General features: G+C 40.2%; 1 protein-coding gene across 19 annotated transcripts in view; it reads left to right on the top strand.

Moving 5' to 3' along the window:
• Positions 1-18459, top strand: part of Kalrn (kalirin RhoGEF kinase) — a 598249-nt gene that overhangs the window by 216028 nt on the left and 363762 nt on the right. For all 19 annotated transcript variants that reach the window (XM_090345067.1, XM_090345058.1, XM_090345042.1 and 16 more), the window contains exons 4-5: positions 4001-4193; positions 9349-9861. In XM_090345067.1, coding sequence (XP_090201193.1) covers positions 4001-4193; positions 9349-9861 — 706 coding nt within the window. The remainder of the gene's footprint in view (positions 1-4000; positions 4194-9348; positions 9862-18459) is intronic.

Below are 18459 nucleotides of genomic sequence, written 5' to 3'. Positions count from 1 at the left end.
CAAAACATCTTGAGAGAGTGGGTTGTTTCCACATACAGATGTTAGATTACTTCTCAGCATTCAGCCCCCACCCTGGGTTTCTTTCTCTACTGACCTAATGAAAGTTTCCTGGCAAATCTTAGTGCCTAGTTTCTTTTTCATTTGTCAGAAAAATGGTGGTTAATGGTGTGTAACCTGCCACTGGCCACCACACTTCGTTTCTGGGATAGTCAACCTCCAGTAACATCAAGTATTTCTTGTTAGAGCCTCAAATTTCTCATATCAGCGTAATGATGGCAACCAGGAGCCTGAGGTACAGGGAAATGAGCAAGACTGGACAATCCAGTTACCTTTCATTGTGTAGTATAAGAGGGATGCAATACATTTGAGTCAAGCTGAACAAAATGAAACCCATAGAAAACTGGATGAATGAACTAATTATCAGAAGAAGTATTTGTAGACCAATCAATATGTTATTGCTGGCAAAGAAAGTCCAGTTTGAAACAGATGCAATCTGCTTTTAAAAAATAGGAAATATTTTTTAAAAAATCAGCGACTTCTGAGGATACAGTAAGAAGGTATTTTCATAAATTCCTGGTAAATTTGTAAGTTGATTACCCTTGTGAAAAGCAATCACAATAATGATCATTATTGTGCCACATAAATATAGTTTCAGAGATGCCGTAAATATGAGAAAAACTGTATATTACAGTGAAAAGTAGAACACTATATACACAAAAAAAAAGATTTAGGGGAAATCAGCATGAGTATTATAAATGCTTGCAATTACATCTTCTATGTAGATTTTTTTTCATATTTTAGTTTTTCTATAGTAATAGCATGTTTCTCCTATAATGAGAAAGAAATACTATCATTTAACCAAAAGTCACATAGTTTTTAGAAAATAAGCATCACTTAAGGAAGACTCTTAGCACTGTGGATTTAGAAATGTCAGAGAACAGAAGGTAAATCATTTGGGGGGGCTCTATGAGTTTAGGAACACAGAAAATTGATATTTCTTTGGGTCTGCTTACTTTGCTTAATGTAATTTTTCCAAGTCTTTCCATTTCCTTTCCATTTTCTTTCTTTTTTCCCCCATATATTTTTTATTGTAATTAGTAGAAGGGTTACATTATATTCAACAGATAGAAGGTGCATTACTTCACAAACATTGATACCCTTTTTCATGACATGGTCCCCATTTCTTCCCCCCCCTCTCCCCGCTCATCTTGATTTCCCCCCTTCCCTATCCAATTTCAAATAACCAATTAAACATATATAAAGCATATCAGATAACAAGGTAAAATACTGTAACAATATGAGATAACCAAGGGACAGCAAAAGAAATGAGAGATAACATAGTACATTAAGGACAACAATCACTCATTATATGGCTTTTGTTTCTATATGCTGGAGGTCCTTACATTTAGCATCATACATATGGCCTTATGTCTCTAGGTTTTGTTCTATTGTAAATCTCTGCTAGGAGAGCCCAAGGTTTCTACTGATTATGACAAATGAGGGAAACCATTGAGCCTATGTTCCTTTGAGTCTGGCTTACTTCACTTAATATGATTTTTTTCTAAGTCTTTCCATTTCCTTACAAATGGGGTGATGTCGTTCTGACAGCAGCATAGAATTCCATTGTGTATAAATACCACATCTTGTTGATCCACTCATCAACTGAGAGACATCTGGGTTGGTTCCATATCTTTGCTAGTCCTGTCCATTTTCTTTCTTATAGAAACAGAATTCCATGTGTATATATACCACCTTTTCTCAATCCATTTGTCCACTGAAGTGCATCTGGGTTGGTTTCATATCATCTATGGTAAACAGTGCTGCAGTGAACATGGCTGTGCTGATAGCTTTAGTTGGCTTGGTTTGTGGTCAATTGGATACATACCCAGGAATGGAATTGCTGGATCACAGGGAAACTATAGTATTTTGAGGAGCTTCCATACTGCTTTCAGAGTAGTTGAACAAATTTGCATTCCTATCAACAGTGTAGTAGCTTTCCCTTTGGTCCATACCACTGCCAGGATCTGTTATTGTTAGATTTCTTGATAATGGCAATTCCAACTGTTGAGATGTGGAATTTCATGGTTTCCCTCATTTGTAGTAATTAGAATGTGTCTGTAAATCTACAAGTAAACACAATGAATGGTAAAAGTGAAAGCATTACAGTTGGATATGGTAAATTAATCAGGATTCTAAACATTCACACAGTGAAACCAAAGGAATATATTCTTAGGAGATGATCACAAAGGCTTACTCGCTATTTGCAAATTATCATATAAAATAATGCTAATTGAAGTGAACTCCAAGAAATGGAAATAAAGGGTTTTTTGTTTTGGTTTGGTTTTGCTTTTTCCTTTTGTCACCATTTTTTATTTCTTTACTTTTTGTCTTGTACGTGTATTTTTTATTTTGAAGAAGGTTAGGGGAAGCACAGAAATAGTGGCTCAAAGGGTGAACTAATTCAGCTGTGATACTCACTAGATACTACATTGAAAATGAACTATACAACCTGGGAATGGGGGGTGTTTGGAGGGAAAAACTGGGAGAAAATGAGGGGACAGTGTTCAAAAGGAAATGTACTCATTACCTGACCTATGTACATCACCTTTACAATAAAAATAAAGAAAGTCAGTGTTTCTTTTTTTGCCAGAAAGTTTCAGCCCCCAACCCTTAGTAGTGTCCTATCTAACTTGAAGACCTAGTAACATTCCATAAGTGGAGTGGACACTCATAGTCACATAACCCATAGCTCCATTTCCAGATTTTTTTCACTGGATAATTAGAGATAAGAGTCTTATGAACTTTCCTGCCGAGGCTGGCTTTGAAGCACTGTCCTCAGATCTCAATTTCCAGTGTAGGTAAGGTTATAGTCATGAGTCACTGGTGCTCAAGTAGTCTCATTTTTTTAAATATAAACACTGGTGTGGCATTTCCTTAGGGTCTTTTCCCTATCTTCTAGAGGGAAAGGGAGAGAGTTAACCAGAGTTTACTTGTTTATCAGATAAGTGAGTAGGTTAAATCACCAAAAACAATAGGAAAATCTCTACCTTCCAGTATATAGACTTCCAAACAGATATTACAGCTATTTTTAATCTCAATTTTTTTCTTTCTATTTTATAGGAATTATAATTAAGTTTCACGTGTTTAAATATACTTTGGTTTTAATAGGCTTAATGTTTTATAGTAACATTCACTTAGCCTGCTAATGTCTTGGTTTTTATCACCTTTATTTCAAATTTCTTCCCCACCCACACACCCTGAACTGTGCATTTACGTGACTTATTCATCTGTCCAGTGAGAGAATATGAGATAGCTGGACAGTATCCATACTTCCAGATGGCTCCACCCTTGCTGTCTTTCAGTGGCCAGTATGATTAAGCAACCTGATTTTCTAGTTATTCATTTTAAGTACAGTGCTAGCAAATATATAATATTGTTTGCGTACTATCTCTGATTAATTGGCAAAAATCAGCCTGCTATTTTTCAGTGGAAAGGATTCGCTGACCCAGTTTGGGTTCAATAGTAAAGTTTACCAGTGTCTGCCAAGATATGGGTGCAAGGAAGTACAGCACTCCTGCTGAGGACTTCCACCTCAGGATTAGGGGGCAGCACAGGGTCCTTGTCTTCACAGGCTGAATTCAAGTGGGGAAACATAATCCATCCTAGGGAGAAGAGAGGGAGAAAGGACACATAATTTAAAATAAGAAATCAATGAAATACTGAATTTCCAAGAAGCAAAAAGTTCCCAACAATTAGAACTGCTCCAAAGAAGTCTAAGTCATTTGCTAAGGTGCTTAGAGGAGGTGAAATTTCAGGACTTGAAAGGTTTTTGGAGTTAGTACCTTTTGACCTGAATCAGAGTGTAGACAGGAAACAGAACTGATATGATTTGGGGGAGGGGAGAAATCCAGATCAAGGGGAATACAGGTTTCCAGTGGCTTTTTCCTGTGTACTCTATAAAATTTTAGCTGATCATGCCTGACCTCTGTCTTACCCATAGTGAGGACGTTTGCAAACGTGGCTTCACCGTCATCATCGACATGCGGGGCTCCAAGTGGGACCTCATCAAGCCCCTCCTCAAAACACTGCAGGAAGCCTTTCCAGCGGAGATCCATGTGGCCCTCATCATCAAACCGGACAACTTCTGGCAGAAACAGAAGACCAATTTTGGCAGCTCCAAATTCATCTTTGAAGTAAGTTACCTTTTTCCTTTCCTCTATCACCTACATATTTCTCACTTCCTCTTTTCCATTTACCCTACACTGTACAAAGTGGTAAGGGCTGAGACTTCATGATTATTTTTGCCATGTTGGCCTTACCAGTTACAGTTATCATTGGGGAAGAATAAGAGGCTCAAGAGATGGCCCCATAGGTACAACATCATTAGATAATCATGTGTACTTGTGCTAGGCATACACATTGAAATAACTATTTCCAAGAGCTTCTTTTAGTGTGTATAAAAAGCCTTTAGGAGGACAAGTATGATGGTACAGGCTTATGATCTCAGCTATACAGAAAGCAGAAACAGGCCACTTATAGTCTAAAGGCAGCCTAAAAGCAGAAGACCCTATGTAAAAAGAATTACATAAAGAAGAAAAGATTTGAGGTGTGACTGTGTGGAGCACCTGCCTAGTGTAAGGCTCTGAGTTCAAACCTTGTTACTATTGAAATAAAAACAAAAACAACAATAAATACCTTTAAATGTTTTTATCTATACAGAAAATGTAACTGAAGATGATCACATTGAGCGAGATAATCCAGTCTAAGATATACAGGATTGTGTGTGTTCATTTATATAAGGAATCTAGATAATAAAAATGAAAATAATACTTAGTTGTAAAAAAGAGACTACTGTTAAGGGAAGATGGAAAAAGAAGAAGGTTGATGAAAATGATCCAAGTACATTTTATGTATGTATGAGAATAGCATGGTGAAATCCACTAAAACTGTTGAAGGAGGAGAAAGGAGAGTGATTAAGGAAGAGTGACATATAGGACCGCAAGTTTGACCTAGTGGTAGAGTGCTTGCTTTGCAGGCATGAAGGCACAGGTTTGATTCCTCAGTACCACATACATAGAAAAAGCTGGAAATGGTTCTGTGGCTCAAGTGGTAGGGTTCTAGCCTTGAGAAAACCCAAGGACAGTGCTCAGGCCCTCAGCTCAAGCCTAGGACTGGCAAAAAAAAGTAACAATATAGACAAGAAAAGTTTAAGAGCTTTATCTTGAGTGATTGTTGTTCTTAATGTACTATGTTATTTCTCTTCTCCTTTGTTGCCCTTTGGTTAATCCCATATTGTTTCTGTATCTGACTTTGTTACCTGGTATACTGTATATACATTTATTTGCTTTTTCGAAATAGGAATGGAAGGGGGGAAAAATGATGACTTGGAGGGGGTGGTAGGAGGGAAATGGAGACAAAAACATAAGAAGAAATATCAATGTGTGAGAAGTAATGTATTCACTATCTGGCGAATGTAACTGTAATTCCTCTATACATTACCTAGATAATAAAAAATAAAATGAAAAAAAAGAAAAGTTTCATCAAAGTGCATTATAAACATGTATGTAAACATCACAATGAAATTCCGTGGTACAATTTATGCTAATACAATTGCTTTAAAACATAGAGCTTAGAGTTTATATCCATTTATCTAGTAATTTTTCTCCTAAGAAAAATATTCTTAATATAAAACCCAGCTAAAACAAAAAGATTAAAAAGTTAATTAAAATTACAAACCAAAGGTGTCTAGAGAGTTATCACAGTATATTTTAAACATTGCATATATAAACAGACATATGTAATATATCAAGATATACGTGCATCTATAGGTTGTCCTAAATGTATATTAATTTGGGTGACACTGTGTACAAATACTATAAAACAATTAAATCTATATTTAGAAACTACTATCATAAAATTTGGTATTCTGTTTCTAAAAAGGCAAGTTATAAGGCTCTATGAACAGTAAACTTTGGAATTCGTGTGTATGCATGCATACCTGTCTGCATGCACACGCACATGTGTACACCAATCGTGGGGCTTAAATTCAGGATTTGTACATTGTCCCTAAGTTCTTGTGTTCAAGGAGAATGCTCTACTACTTAAGCCATAGCACCACTGCTGGTCTTCCGGTGATTAATCAGAGATAAGAATATCGCAGACTTTCCTGCGTAGGCTGGCTTTAAACTGTGCTCCTTATATCTTAGCTTTCTGAGTAGTTAGGATTATAGGCATGAGCTACTTGAACCTGGCTGGAATTTGTTTTTTCAGTGTATGTGTGAAGAGGACAAAGACACATGGCAATATTACCAGTGGTTTATTTAAGAAAGCTGGGAAATGAGTGGTTTTTACTTTAGTCAACTTTTTATTTTCTTTCAAGAATGATGAGTGGCTTTTATAGTAAGAAGAACAATGCATTTTTTTAGCTAAATTTTCTAGAAGGCATATGACTCCCTTGAGAAATTTTAACAGCAACACATCAAAGCAGAGATTTAAGCATCCTTGTTCTAGCCAAATTTGAGCCATTATCTTTGTCTTGGTGTATGTTTGCATATGTGTTCCCATGCATGTGCATACACACATGTGTGGGTGCATACATGTGTACATGTGTTATCATATGTGTTTGTGTATGAGTATGAACATATACATGTGCGTGTGTGTGTGTATACATAGGAATGTGTTGTAAAGGCAGAACTGTTTCTAATGTTTTATCTGTTTCTTAAGGAAAAATAAGGGAAGGGGTAACCAGTTTGACAAGAAATGTACTTACTACCTTACATATGTAACTATATCCCCTCTGTACATGACCTTGACAATAAAATTAAATTAAAAAATTATTATCTCCAAGGGACAGGAGTGCCTGCATAGAGATAGGATGGTGGCCCCAATTGGCTACAACTGAAGTAAGGTGAATGACATAATCATGTCATGGAGAAATTTCTCACTCTGTAAATAAATGAAGCTAGTATAAAACCAACTTATAGTCCTTTCCTCTCAGTAACCTAATAAATGTTAGGAGTCTTATAAAGAAATGATTTGAATGTTTTTTGTTTGTTTCTACACTAGTGACAAGTCTATGGAATTTATAAGCTGAAGAGACTGGAAAAATATTTCCAGTAAGTCTATAACCTTTTTCTCCAGTGTAGCTACCCTGCACTCCCTTCTCCCTTGCCCTTCAAACTAAACTAGCTCATCTCTACCTTCTAAACCAGAGGTATAAGACATATACCTGGGGCCTCCCCCTGAGTTATAAGTGTAAAGCATTATCTTGTGAACAGCAGAATCCCCACTGCAGATTGTGGCATAAGCGTGCAGGAGGAAAGCACAGGCTCAGGCTCATTCTATAGCAGATACTTAGTAACTCCTGGGGACTCCTTAGAAGTGGTAAGCAGAGCTACATTTCAAGAAAAAGTGCTCTGAATAGGGTTTTTAAAGGTTGACTATCCTGGTAGTGTCCCTGGGATCTTACAAATGTAGATTTTATACAGATGAGGAAATATCTGAGAGTGAGGCTGGTGGGTTCTTGTTCGTTTTTCTTTTCTGATAGTACTAGGGTTTTAACTCAATTCCTTTAATTTGCTAGTTGCTCTAACTCCTGAACCATACCTGCACCACTTAGAAATTTTTCATCAAATATGGTCTCACATTATTTTTTTTTTGCCAGTCCTGGGCTTGAGCTCAGGGCCTGAGCACTGTTCTTGGACTTTCTCAAGGCTAGAGCTCTACCACTTGAGCCTCAGCTCCACCTCCAGCTTTTTTCTTTTCTTTTCTTTTCTTTTTTTTGCCAGTGATGGGCTTAAGCTCAGGGCATGAACCCTGTCCTTGGACTTTCTCAAGGCTAGAGCTCTACCACTTGAGCCTCAACACCACTTCCGGCTTTTTTCTATGTATGTGGTACCGAGGAATTGCACCCGGGTCTTCATGCATGCTAGGCAAGCACTCTACCACTAGGCTAAACTCCTGGCTAGTCTCACATTTTTGCCTAAGGTTCATCTCAGATGGAGGGAAAAGGAAAGGGATGCTTAGAGCAACAAGATGGAGAGACAAGCTGCTTTTACAAGTTCAAGTAGTGAAACCACCCTTTAGTACATCCTGGTGAGCCCTGACAGGCATGGAGCATGTCCATGTGCTCCATGCCCAGCCTCCTGTATGCTTTCTACACATGAACATTTAATCGCAGCAGGTACTATGAGCATGCTTAAACAGGGTGAGTGTTTCTTCAAACTGATCAGTAGTAGCAGTGTTTCAGATTATGGAATATCTTAACCTTTACTGGTTGACCTTCCCTAGTAGAACTGTTTTTACAGCTGAAATCCAAGGGCTCCAAAACCCATTTCAGATTTTGGATTTCCAGAGCAGGCATGTTCAGACTGTTTTATCTCCACGATGTAGAAGGTGGCACTAAAGATTTGAGATGATAGTTTCTATAAGTCATGTAGTTGAGTATAGGACCAGAACCCAAACCCAGATATTTCTTTCATAGTTTCTCATTTACCAGCAAAAATAGAAGCCTGAAACCCTATGGAAAGGAAAGAGAAAAGGTGTTTGCTGGCGATCCAGGTAGTTATCTACACAGGATGGAAGCTATGTCTTAGAGCTATAGACAATGAACTGCCTTTCCTACCACCTGGTTTTGAGTTAGTGGTTGTTGTTTGTTTTTGTTTTTTTCTTTCATCAGTACTGGAGTTTGAACTTGGGGCCTTGTATTTGCTAGGCCATTCTACTGCTAAGCCACCCCTCCAGCCCTGTTATTTTACAGGTTATTTTTGAGATAAGGTCTTGCTTCCTGATCAGGCATGTACCCAGGCTTATTTCAGTCTTCTCATAGTTGTTGGAATAAAAAGTGTATACCACTAAGTCTTGTTTCTTCCACTGAGATGGAGTCCCATAGACTTTTCTGCCCAGTCTGACTTGGAACATTTTCACAGGCTCAGCCTTCTAGATAGCCAGAATTATGAGGTGTGAACTAGTGGCACCCAGTTTTAGGTTGATACTTCTTCTACATTCTGCTTCTAGCATCTGAAGCCCTGTTTGGTATACTTGGGGTGGGGAAGGAAAATGAAGCAAGCATGGACACAATGCCTTTCCTTAGATGTGAATGTACACAGATGGGAAGACTTGTGGAGTAGTTCTCAATCTGTAGAAATTGCTAACCCTGACTGACCTGTGGCTCCTGAGGAATTGTCCCTGAGGTCTTGCACTCTCCCTTTCCCAAGTTGGCTATAGTCATTGCTGTGTGGTCTTCATATTTTTCTTTGCCTTTCTCTCATCCTGCCTATTTCTGCCCTGGTTCCCTACCTCCATAACCTCCTACATCATTGAGTCTCTTGCTCTGTTTTCCTCTCCCAGACTAGCATGGTATCTGTGGAAGGCCTTACAAAGCTGGTGGATCCCTCTCAGCTAACAGAGGAATTTGATGGCTCCTTGGACTACAATCATGAGGAGTGGATCGAGCTGCGACTCTCCCTGGAGGAGTTCTTCAACAGTGCAGTGCACTTGCTCTCACGCCTTGAGGACCTACAAGAGATGCTGGCCCGGAAAGAGTTCCCTGTGGATGTGGAGGGCTCTCGGAGGCTCATTGATGAGCATACACAGCTCAAGAAAAAGGTGCTGAAGGCCCCGGTGGAAGAGTTGGACCGGGAGGGCCAGCGGTTACTACAGTGCATCCGTTGCAGCGATGGCTTCTCAGGGCGCAACTGCATCCCAGGCAGTGCTGACTTTCAGAGCTTGGTACCCAAGATCACCAGCCTCCTAGACAAGTTGCACTCTACCCGGCAGCACCTACACCAGATGTGGCATGTGCGCAAGCTCAAGCTGGATCAGTGCTTCCAGTTACGGCTCTTTGAGCAGGATGCTGAGAAGGTAGGAAGAGAACAGCTCAAGCTGCAGTGTGGGTCGGGGGGAGGGGGACTTGGCTTTTTAGGAAAACTAATGGAAATTACTAATATAGCTCTCTGACTCACGGTAGTAGAAGTTTTGTTGAAAGCTTTTATATGTGTGTGTACTGGTCCTGGAGCCTGAGCTCAGCGCCTAGAGCTTCGGTTTTTACTCAAGGCTGATGCTCTACCACTTGAGCCACACCTCTACTACCAGTAGCTTTTTGCTGATTCATGGGAGATAACATTTGTAGGCTTTTTGGCCTGGGCTGTTTCATATCCTGATCCTCAGATCTCCCTCTTCAAGTAGCTAGGATTACAATTTTGAGCTACCAGTACTTGGTTGAAAAAATGTTTTTGTTTTGTTAAGGTTGGCACTTTACCACTTCAGCCACACCTCTAGTCCTCCTGAAATGTTTTTTGAAGAGCTGTTTTAGCCAATCTAAGTTATTTTCAGCTAGATATTCGTCCATGGGTTATAGATTGCTTTGGGAGTTGGGGGTTTCGTTTGTCTGTTTTTAGTTTTGGGCCATACTGGGGATTGTACTAAGGTCCTCATACTAGCTAAGCAAGTACTCTATTATCTGATCCATGCTGTCCTTTGATTTGTTTGTTTCTAGATTGGATCTCATGCTTTTTATCTGGGCTAGTCTCATATTTTGATCCTGCTTTATCTGCCTCCAAAGTGCCTTAGTTGCTGGCATTACAGATGTACAGCACCACCATGCCCCACCATTAAATTGTTCTTTTAGCTTACATTGACATAGTATTTAGTATGTACCATGTACTATGCATATATTACCTTATTTTAATACTTATAAGAATCCTAAGCTGGGCGCAGTGGCTCACATTTGTAATTCTAGCTGAGATCTAAGGATAGCAGTTCAAAGCGAGCCTAGGCACTAAAGTCCGTGAGACTCTTAGCTCTAATTAACCACTAGAAAACTGGAAATGGGGCTGTGGCTCAAAGGGTAGGTCAGTAGCCTTGAGCAGAAGAGCTCAGAGACAACACCCAGGCCCAGGGATAGGGTTGTAATCTTGAGCTGAAGATCTCAGGGACAGGACCCATACTCAGAGTTGAAGCTCCATGACTGACAAAAAAAAATCCTAAGAGATGAGTGGACTATAATCATCCTATTTTACTAAGGAAGAAACTTTACTGATGAGGAAACTTGCTAAGTTAGGAAATGTAGCCTGGCTGCACAGTTCAAGCTCTTACCTACTGTCTATCCCTCCTTGTCTGTGTGTTCATAATGAATAGGTCAAGCTGTTATCAGCCACTGCAGCACTGAAAAAATGACTGTGATCCTATAGTAAAGTATACTCTTGGCAAAGTACTTACACATGTGAAGTCAAATTTTTGCACAGTCCTTCAGTTCCTATGAGACGTTTGGTAGTCTGTCCTGATATGTAGGGAAAGGGATGCTTTTTGTTCTTGGGTCTACAGGCATTAGGTGGTCTGTCATTTTAGGGGGTGATCTGTCTTGACATGTAGAGAAACTGACATTCTTTGATCTTGGGTCTACAATGGCAGTTTTCTGTTCACAAGTCCAAGGCTTTACTTTCCATACCATTTCTTTTTGGGAGCACTTCATCACACAAGACATTCTTTTCCCAGCAGTGCTTTTGCAGAGCTTTCTCCTTATCAGGAAAAAGTAGGATAAGAGCAAGTGAGAAAGAAGAATGTCATCTAGTGCCTCTTTGCTAAGAACACAAAAGCAACTTCTGCAGATTCTCTCTAAGCTAAAGAAGAGAAATATAGAGTTTATTGCCATCTGCCCTTTAAGAGGAGTGAAATGAGCTCCCCTTCTATTCATTTTCTGGGGGGGGGTGCCTTGTGTTTAAATGTAAAATACTATGGCATTTCTTAGTAGCCTTTGAGTTTTACAAACAGCATCTGATGTAAGTTTTGTGTCTCTCAAGAGCCCATGTTGAAAGTATTTGTAGGCATTTTAGAGTGATAAAATGATGATATAAAACTTTCTACAAGGGGGGAAAACAAGATGATTGGGATGGGGTGGGGGAGGGAAATGGGGACAAAAACATGAGAAGGGGTATCAAAGTGTGAGAAGTAATGTTCCTACTATCTGGAGAATGTAACTGTAACCCCTCTATACATTACCCTGACAATTTAAAAAACTTATTATATAATTATAATACTAATTTATGCATAATAGAAATTTTACTGTAATATTAATGATTTTGAACTTACCATTAATTGAAATTTTTCTGTGTAAGTTTTATTTTCTAATCCCAAGAAAATCAGTCTATGTCATTTTTAAAGTATGTAATTCCTTTCTACATAGAAAATTTGAATCTCACTTGAGTAAATATTTGGAATAGATACATGTAGGAGTTTTCCTGACCTTCCCCAGGGCTATTAAACCAGTAGGCTGGCCAGGCCTGCCTATATGGGGCAGATTGGGCCACAGAACCCCATGCACTATTCACTAGTAAGAAGAAACCAGGCTAGGAGTAAAATGCTCTTATGAATCTAGAAGCAGGATCCTATGACCAGTGCTTGGAAGGTTTGAAATACTTCCTGTTTACTTGACATCTCTTCTTTTTGGGGTCATGGATCTATTTTGAAGCCCCAAATGAGTACCTCTTTCAGTGAGCTGGAGATAGGGGGTACTTACATCTGCCTAGCTGTGCTTTAGATTTTGAGACCCTTCAGGATACCTCTGAAGTTCAAGGATTTTGGAAAACTGCATGGAATACAGGTTATGCCTGTCTTAAAAACAAATCAAACAACATATCCTAGCCTCTGAACTCCCCAGGAAGGTAAGGCTATCCGTCTAGAACCAGCCAGGTTCCATTAACTTGGAAATAACTTCTGCCATTCGTCTGCTTTATAAGAATGGTATTGGGGTAAGGAGCATGGCATAGTGGTAGTGTTTGCCTAGCATTCGCAAAGCCCTGGTTCAATTCCTCAGTACCATATACACAGAAAAAGCCAGAAGTGGTGCTGTGGCTCAAGTGGTAGGGCGTTAGCCTTGAGAAAGCCCAAGGACAGTGCCTAGGCCAAGCCCCAGGACTGGTAAAAAAAAAAAAAAAAGGAGTGGTATGGTAGGGCTGGCAGAATGACTCAATTGGTACAACATACACCTAGGAAGCATGAAGTACAGAATTTAGATCCTGCTAGGTTAAAAAATCCAAACAATAAGAACAAGTAAAAACTAACAAACATCATTGTTTATTAATTATATATTGTATATTAATAGGCCACAAATATTAACTCAGAGAAGTAGAGTGACTTTCTCCAGAGCAACATTGCCATTAAATAGGACCAGGATTTTAGTCTGTCCTCAAAACCCACCAAAGCTCTTATCTACTAACTCTGTTCTCCCTCTCAATGCTTCTAGGACCTGTCTCATGTTACCTCTGAAGACCACCTATTAGCACCCAAGTTCTCTGTCCCATACTCTGGTGATTCTAGAGAAATGCAAGTCTTGCCTTCTAGTACACATTCTTTAGCAGGGTCCTTTGTGGGCCATCAGACTCTGGACTAATGAAGCTTAAGGACTCCTCATATTTGTAACTGTACAAAACAAGTATATATGCCTTGGAATTCGTAGTAACATATATACTTCCTATTAACATGTTAAATAATTAGATCAACTTGAAGTCTAATAAGTCATAATTTTGACAGTGATAATCAAAATCCACAGTTCAGGGCAACATAGAAATGTGTAGGTTTTCACTGATGTCAAGGCATATAGTTAACACTAATGTAGCTTGTTTCTGTATACATAATGGAAGAGAATGCTGTAGTGAGAATACAGGCGTTTCTTTCTCTGTCCAAATCATGGTCCCTGATTTCTGTTCATGGACTTTTAATAATCTCAGATTCATGTTTTGTGATGTGCTTAGATCTCAAAAAGAAATGTATGTATATTTGCATGTATATGTACATACAAAGATTTTGTGTGTGTGTGTGTGTGTGTGTGTGTGTGTGTGTGTGTGTGAGAGAGAGAGAGAGAGGGGGAGGGAGGAGAAAAAACATGAAAAACAAAACTGAGAAGGATGATGGGAAGAAAGCAGTTCAAGAATATTTTGGCATTGAGTGGTAAAAATGCTGCTCAAGTTTGACCCAGCTGCCACAGAAAATGCATTGGGTGGGGCCAGGGAGAAAAACAATCCTTTCAAGTTGCGTCCAAATTAATTTAAAATATCTGAGCAAGCTAAGTGCCTCAGCCTTTGACTTAGTTGGTGTTTTGGGGAGGGGTCAGAGGTGATGGTTTAGAGTATGTGTATGCAGTTCCACATCTAAACAAGGGCATGAGGGAATAGTTCCTGCATGAGCCACATCTCAGCTTGGGGCGGGGAAGGGACTAGCCAACTGATAGAGGCCTCTAACTCCAGATCTGGGAAGCTCTTGGCAGTCAGAGGAGTCTAGTGACCTTTCAGCTTCTATTTTTATAACAGAGGTAGAATTTCCTCTAGCCTTGGGATGATAGCCTGTCCCCTAGGACTTGCATGGTAGGCCACTGCCCCCCACTTACCAACTGGTCTTGGGGAGTGAAGCTGCCTCCTACCACCTTCCCTGACCCTTGTGATGGACCCCTGTGTTCTCTATCTTACAGATGCTTGAGACAGAGCCATTTTATCTCCACAGTCAACCTTCAATGAGGAAGAGACTCTGTTTCATAGTAAATCAGAGAAGCTACCCATTCATTTAATAATAAATTTTGAGCAACTGTTGTGAGCCCAAACAAGGCACTTGGATAGATCCGAGTTCCTGACCCAAAGCAGTTTGATATCTAATAAAAGAGGCAGATACGGGGCCGGGAGTTTGGCCTAGTGGTTAAAGTGCTTGCCTAGCATGCACGAAGACCCGGGTTCGATTCCTTGGTACCACATACATAGAAAAAAGCCAGAAGTGGTGCTGAGGCTCAAGTGGTAGAGCTCTAACCTTGAGAAAGTCCAAGGATAGTGCTCAGGCCCTGAGCTGAAGCCCAGGACTGGTATAAAAAAAAAAAAAAGAGGCAGATACATCAGCACCTGTTAAATTGTTTATATTTTTTTTTAATTCAAGGAGATTCTTATTTTATTTACCAGTCCTGGGTTTGACGTCAGGGCCTGAGGAACAGTGTCTTAGACTTTCTCAAGGATAGAGCTCTGCCACTTGAGCCTCAGTACCACTTCCGTTTTTTTTTTTCTATGTGTGTGGTATTGAGGAATCGAACCCTGGTCTTCGTGCATGCTAGGCAAGCACTCTACCACTAGGCCAAACTCCCGGCCAACTTGTTTATATTTTTAAGCAGCTAGTAGATCACCTACACTGCTCAACACTCCCTTGTTTCTTTGTGTTAACTCCTTTATTCAATGGCTGCCAAGCACAGACCCTGTGTTAGGGAGTTCCAAGAGAACAGGAACATCACGGCTTAGGTGTGATAGGCAGATTAAGAAGCAATCTGTGGGAGTGTCAGGTAATTCAAAGATGACTCAAGTAATATATTATATTGGAGGCTTGGCACACTCCGCTCTCTAGTTAAATGGCTGTCCAGTACTGTGTTCACAGGGCATGGGCTTGGCTGCTGCTTGTTAGCCTGTCATAGACTAGCTCTGCACGGGTTTGTTTCACAGCTATATCTGCCTAAAGCTGCCCCAGTGAACGCCATGTGGGGAAGGTGTTCGCCCTGCAACAAACCATTTATAAAGAAAAGGGATGGGCCTCATGTTTTGTAGGGCCCCTATGTGGCATTAAAGATCATAAGGAAACCTGTTGTAGATGTGCCTTTAGGAAAGGAAAGGGCAGGTGTTATTTATTGGGTAACCTCATTCAATAGGTCCTGGAGATATCATATTACTATGGTAGAACTACAAGGAATCTTGAAGTCAAAAGTCTACTTTCCACACACTGTAGAAACCTCAGCCTCACCATCTAGAATCATTGTCATCTCATGGTGCCCAACTAGATGTTGGTGCAATGAGAGGTATCAGAAAATACTACACTGCCCTGCCATTGACCTCCTGACCTGAGAGCAGCCCTGGAATCTCCAGTCTTTATAGTGAAGGAACATGTTTAAATGAGCCCTAGCATACAGTTAGGGGTAGCTGAAACCTTTTTTCCCCCTTTTACTTCCCTTCCTCCCTCCTGCCTTTTCTCCCTCCTTTCCTTCCTTCTTTTTTTCATTGATACTGGAGGTTGAATTCAGACTCTTTTGCTCTGCCCGGGCCTTTTTTGCTCACAGCTGGTGCACTACCACTTGAAACACAGTTCTACTTCCAGCTTTTTGCCTGTAATCCTAGCTACTCAGGAAAATCCTAGCTACCTATGGAAAAGTTCCTGTTGGAGAATCTAATTTTTTTGGTGGGGGAAAGGAGGGAGACTCAGACTTGGGGCTTAAACTCAGGGACTACATGCTTTTCTACTGACAGCTATTGCTCTGCTACTTTGAGCTACAGCTCCACTTCAGGTTTTCTGGTAGTTATTTGGAAGTAAGAGTTTCATAGACTTCCCTATCCAAGCTAGCTAGCTTTGAACATTGATCCTCAGACCCCAGCTTCCTGAGTAGCCAGGATTACAGGTGTACTACCAGCACCCAGTGAACATCTTAATTTCTAAGCACCTTCCTGAATAGTAAAATTCTGTTAAAATCCATGGAGCCATATCCATGATGAAATGGAGCTGTAATGAGAAGCACGTAGGGTGTGTCCCGAGGAGCTTCTTATTAGATGTGAGACTTGAGGTTCAGCTTTAACCTCTGATGCTTGTCATATGACCAAGGTAAAGAGTTGGGATTGGTTCAAGGTTTTTTTATCTTTTGCTTTTGCAGCGCATGCATTGTTCTCACATGAAATAACACTCCCAGGTGAAGTGAGGTAGTTCTACTCACCATCATTGTGACTGTCATGATGGTGGCTGTGGTGGAGATGGTGGAGATAGAAAATAAGTATTTTAGGACACCTACCTCCAGACTAGTTCGGTAAGGACCTTCCTACACCCAATTCCTGATTCCTCTTCCTTTGAGACATGCTACACCAAATAAATAGCCAAGCACTTCTATAGCTCAACAATTTGAAAATGATGTTTACCTTTTGTTCTTGATTCCCCCTACATATCTACAACAGATGCCTCTCCTTCCTAATATTCTTGCTTTGGGGTATTAAGAAAAATAGGAAACTTCTCTCAACAAATGATCTCTTGAGTACTTTTACTGCTCAAAAATATCAAATCAAAACAAAATACAACCCCAAGCTGTTGCCCAGGGTTATTTAGAGGATGAAATGTGGTACCCAGCATGATGCTGGTCCAACAGCCCCTCTCCCTCCACATCAGCACCTCTTCCTTTTCTCTTTGAGACCCCAATCATGATTCTCTCTTCAGTCACCAGTGCCTGCTGAGACAACCACACAGAGTGGCACTGATGCTATCTTCCAAATGAACTTGCTCCAGATCATTTCACTTATCCCTAATGGGGCATAATTAAGAATTGATTTTTGAAGAGAAGTTGAAAATTATGATGCAGAATTTATGGGGACTCCACAAGTCATTAGATTGTGCAGTGCCCCTAGGCAAAGCTTGAAAAAGGACCAGGTGGGTCAAATTTGGGTCATACCTGATGAGACAGATCAAGGGGAGCCTCCATAGGGAAAAGTCTCTGGAAAAACACTATCTGTCCTTGAAGCAGCCACAGAAGCAAAAGATTCTTGCAGTGTCCCAGGAGAGGTGAGTGCCCTTCTACATATAAGATATCTGTTACCTGCTTTGCACTGTAGTAAGGAACACATCTGTCTTATTCTTTTGCAGGCCTCATGCTAGAAATACTTCCTATAATTAATCCAAGAAACATATATGTATTTTGTGTGTGTCAACGCTTGTACTGGGGCTTAAATTCAGGACCTGGGCACTGTTCCTGAACTTTCTCATGAAAGCTATCATTCTACCACTTGAGCCACAGCTCCATTTCTGACATTTTGGTGGTTAATTGGAGATAAGAGTCTCACAGATTTTCCTGCCCAGGCTTGCTTTGAACTGCAGTCCTCACATCACAGCCTCCTGAGTAATTAGAATTATAGGCATGAGCAACTGACACTTGGGCTGTTTTTTTTTTCTTGTTTTTTAGAAATGCAAGCAAAATAATGTTGATTTTCTGTTAATTATCATGAGAAAATATGTAGGGGAGTGCCGTGAGGATGGGCTCCTGTTAGGCAGAAGACCACTGTGCTAAGGACTGTTTATATGTTCTAGGTTTGTATATCCTGTTAGCCACTTGAGCATTTCAGGACATCCCCAGGATGCCCTGCAACTGGGCAAAGTTTCAACTGCTATTTCCTGTTCTTTTCCTCCAAGGTATAAATAGTTCTGATCACTCCCCAGAGCCCAAAGCAGGACCCAAAGTTTCATTCTGCCTGCAATGACCAGAACCAGTGTGGCCAATTATTGAGACATTTTACTGCCTCTCCTTCTGCCTAGTATCTACTTTTTCTTCTCTTTCCTTCTCCATACATGCAGTACCCACACCCCATGAGCCAGCAGTAAGGACTCCATAATCATTTATCAAAGTGAAGTGCCTTTGTAGTTACTACAATACATTTTTTTGAATGTCAGTTTGCAAAGTGTTCTCACACCCATGAC

Source organism: Megascapheus bottae, chromosome 1, assembly GCF_031878675.1.
Source record: "Megascapheus bottae isolate mThoBot1 chromosome 1, mThoBot2.hap1, whole genome shotgun sequence".
NCBI lineage: Eukaryota > Metazoa > Chordata > Mammalia > Rodentia > Geomyidae > Megascapheus > Megascapheus bottae.
The sequence above is the reverse complement of the archived record's forward strand: the minus strand, read 5'-3'. Positions and strand labels throughout refer to the sequence as shown.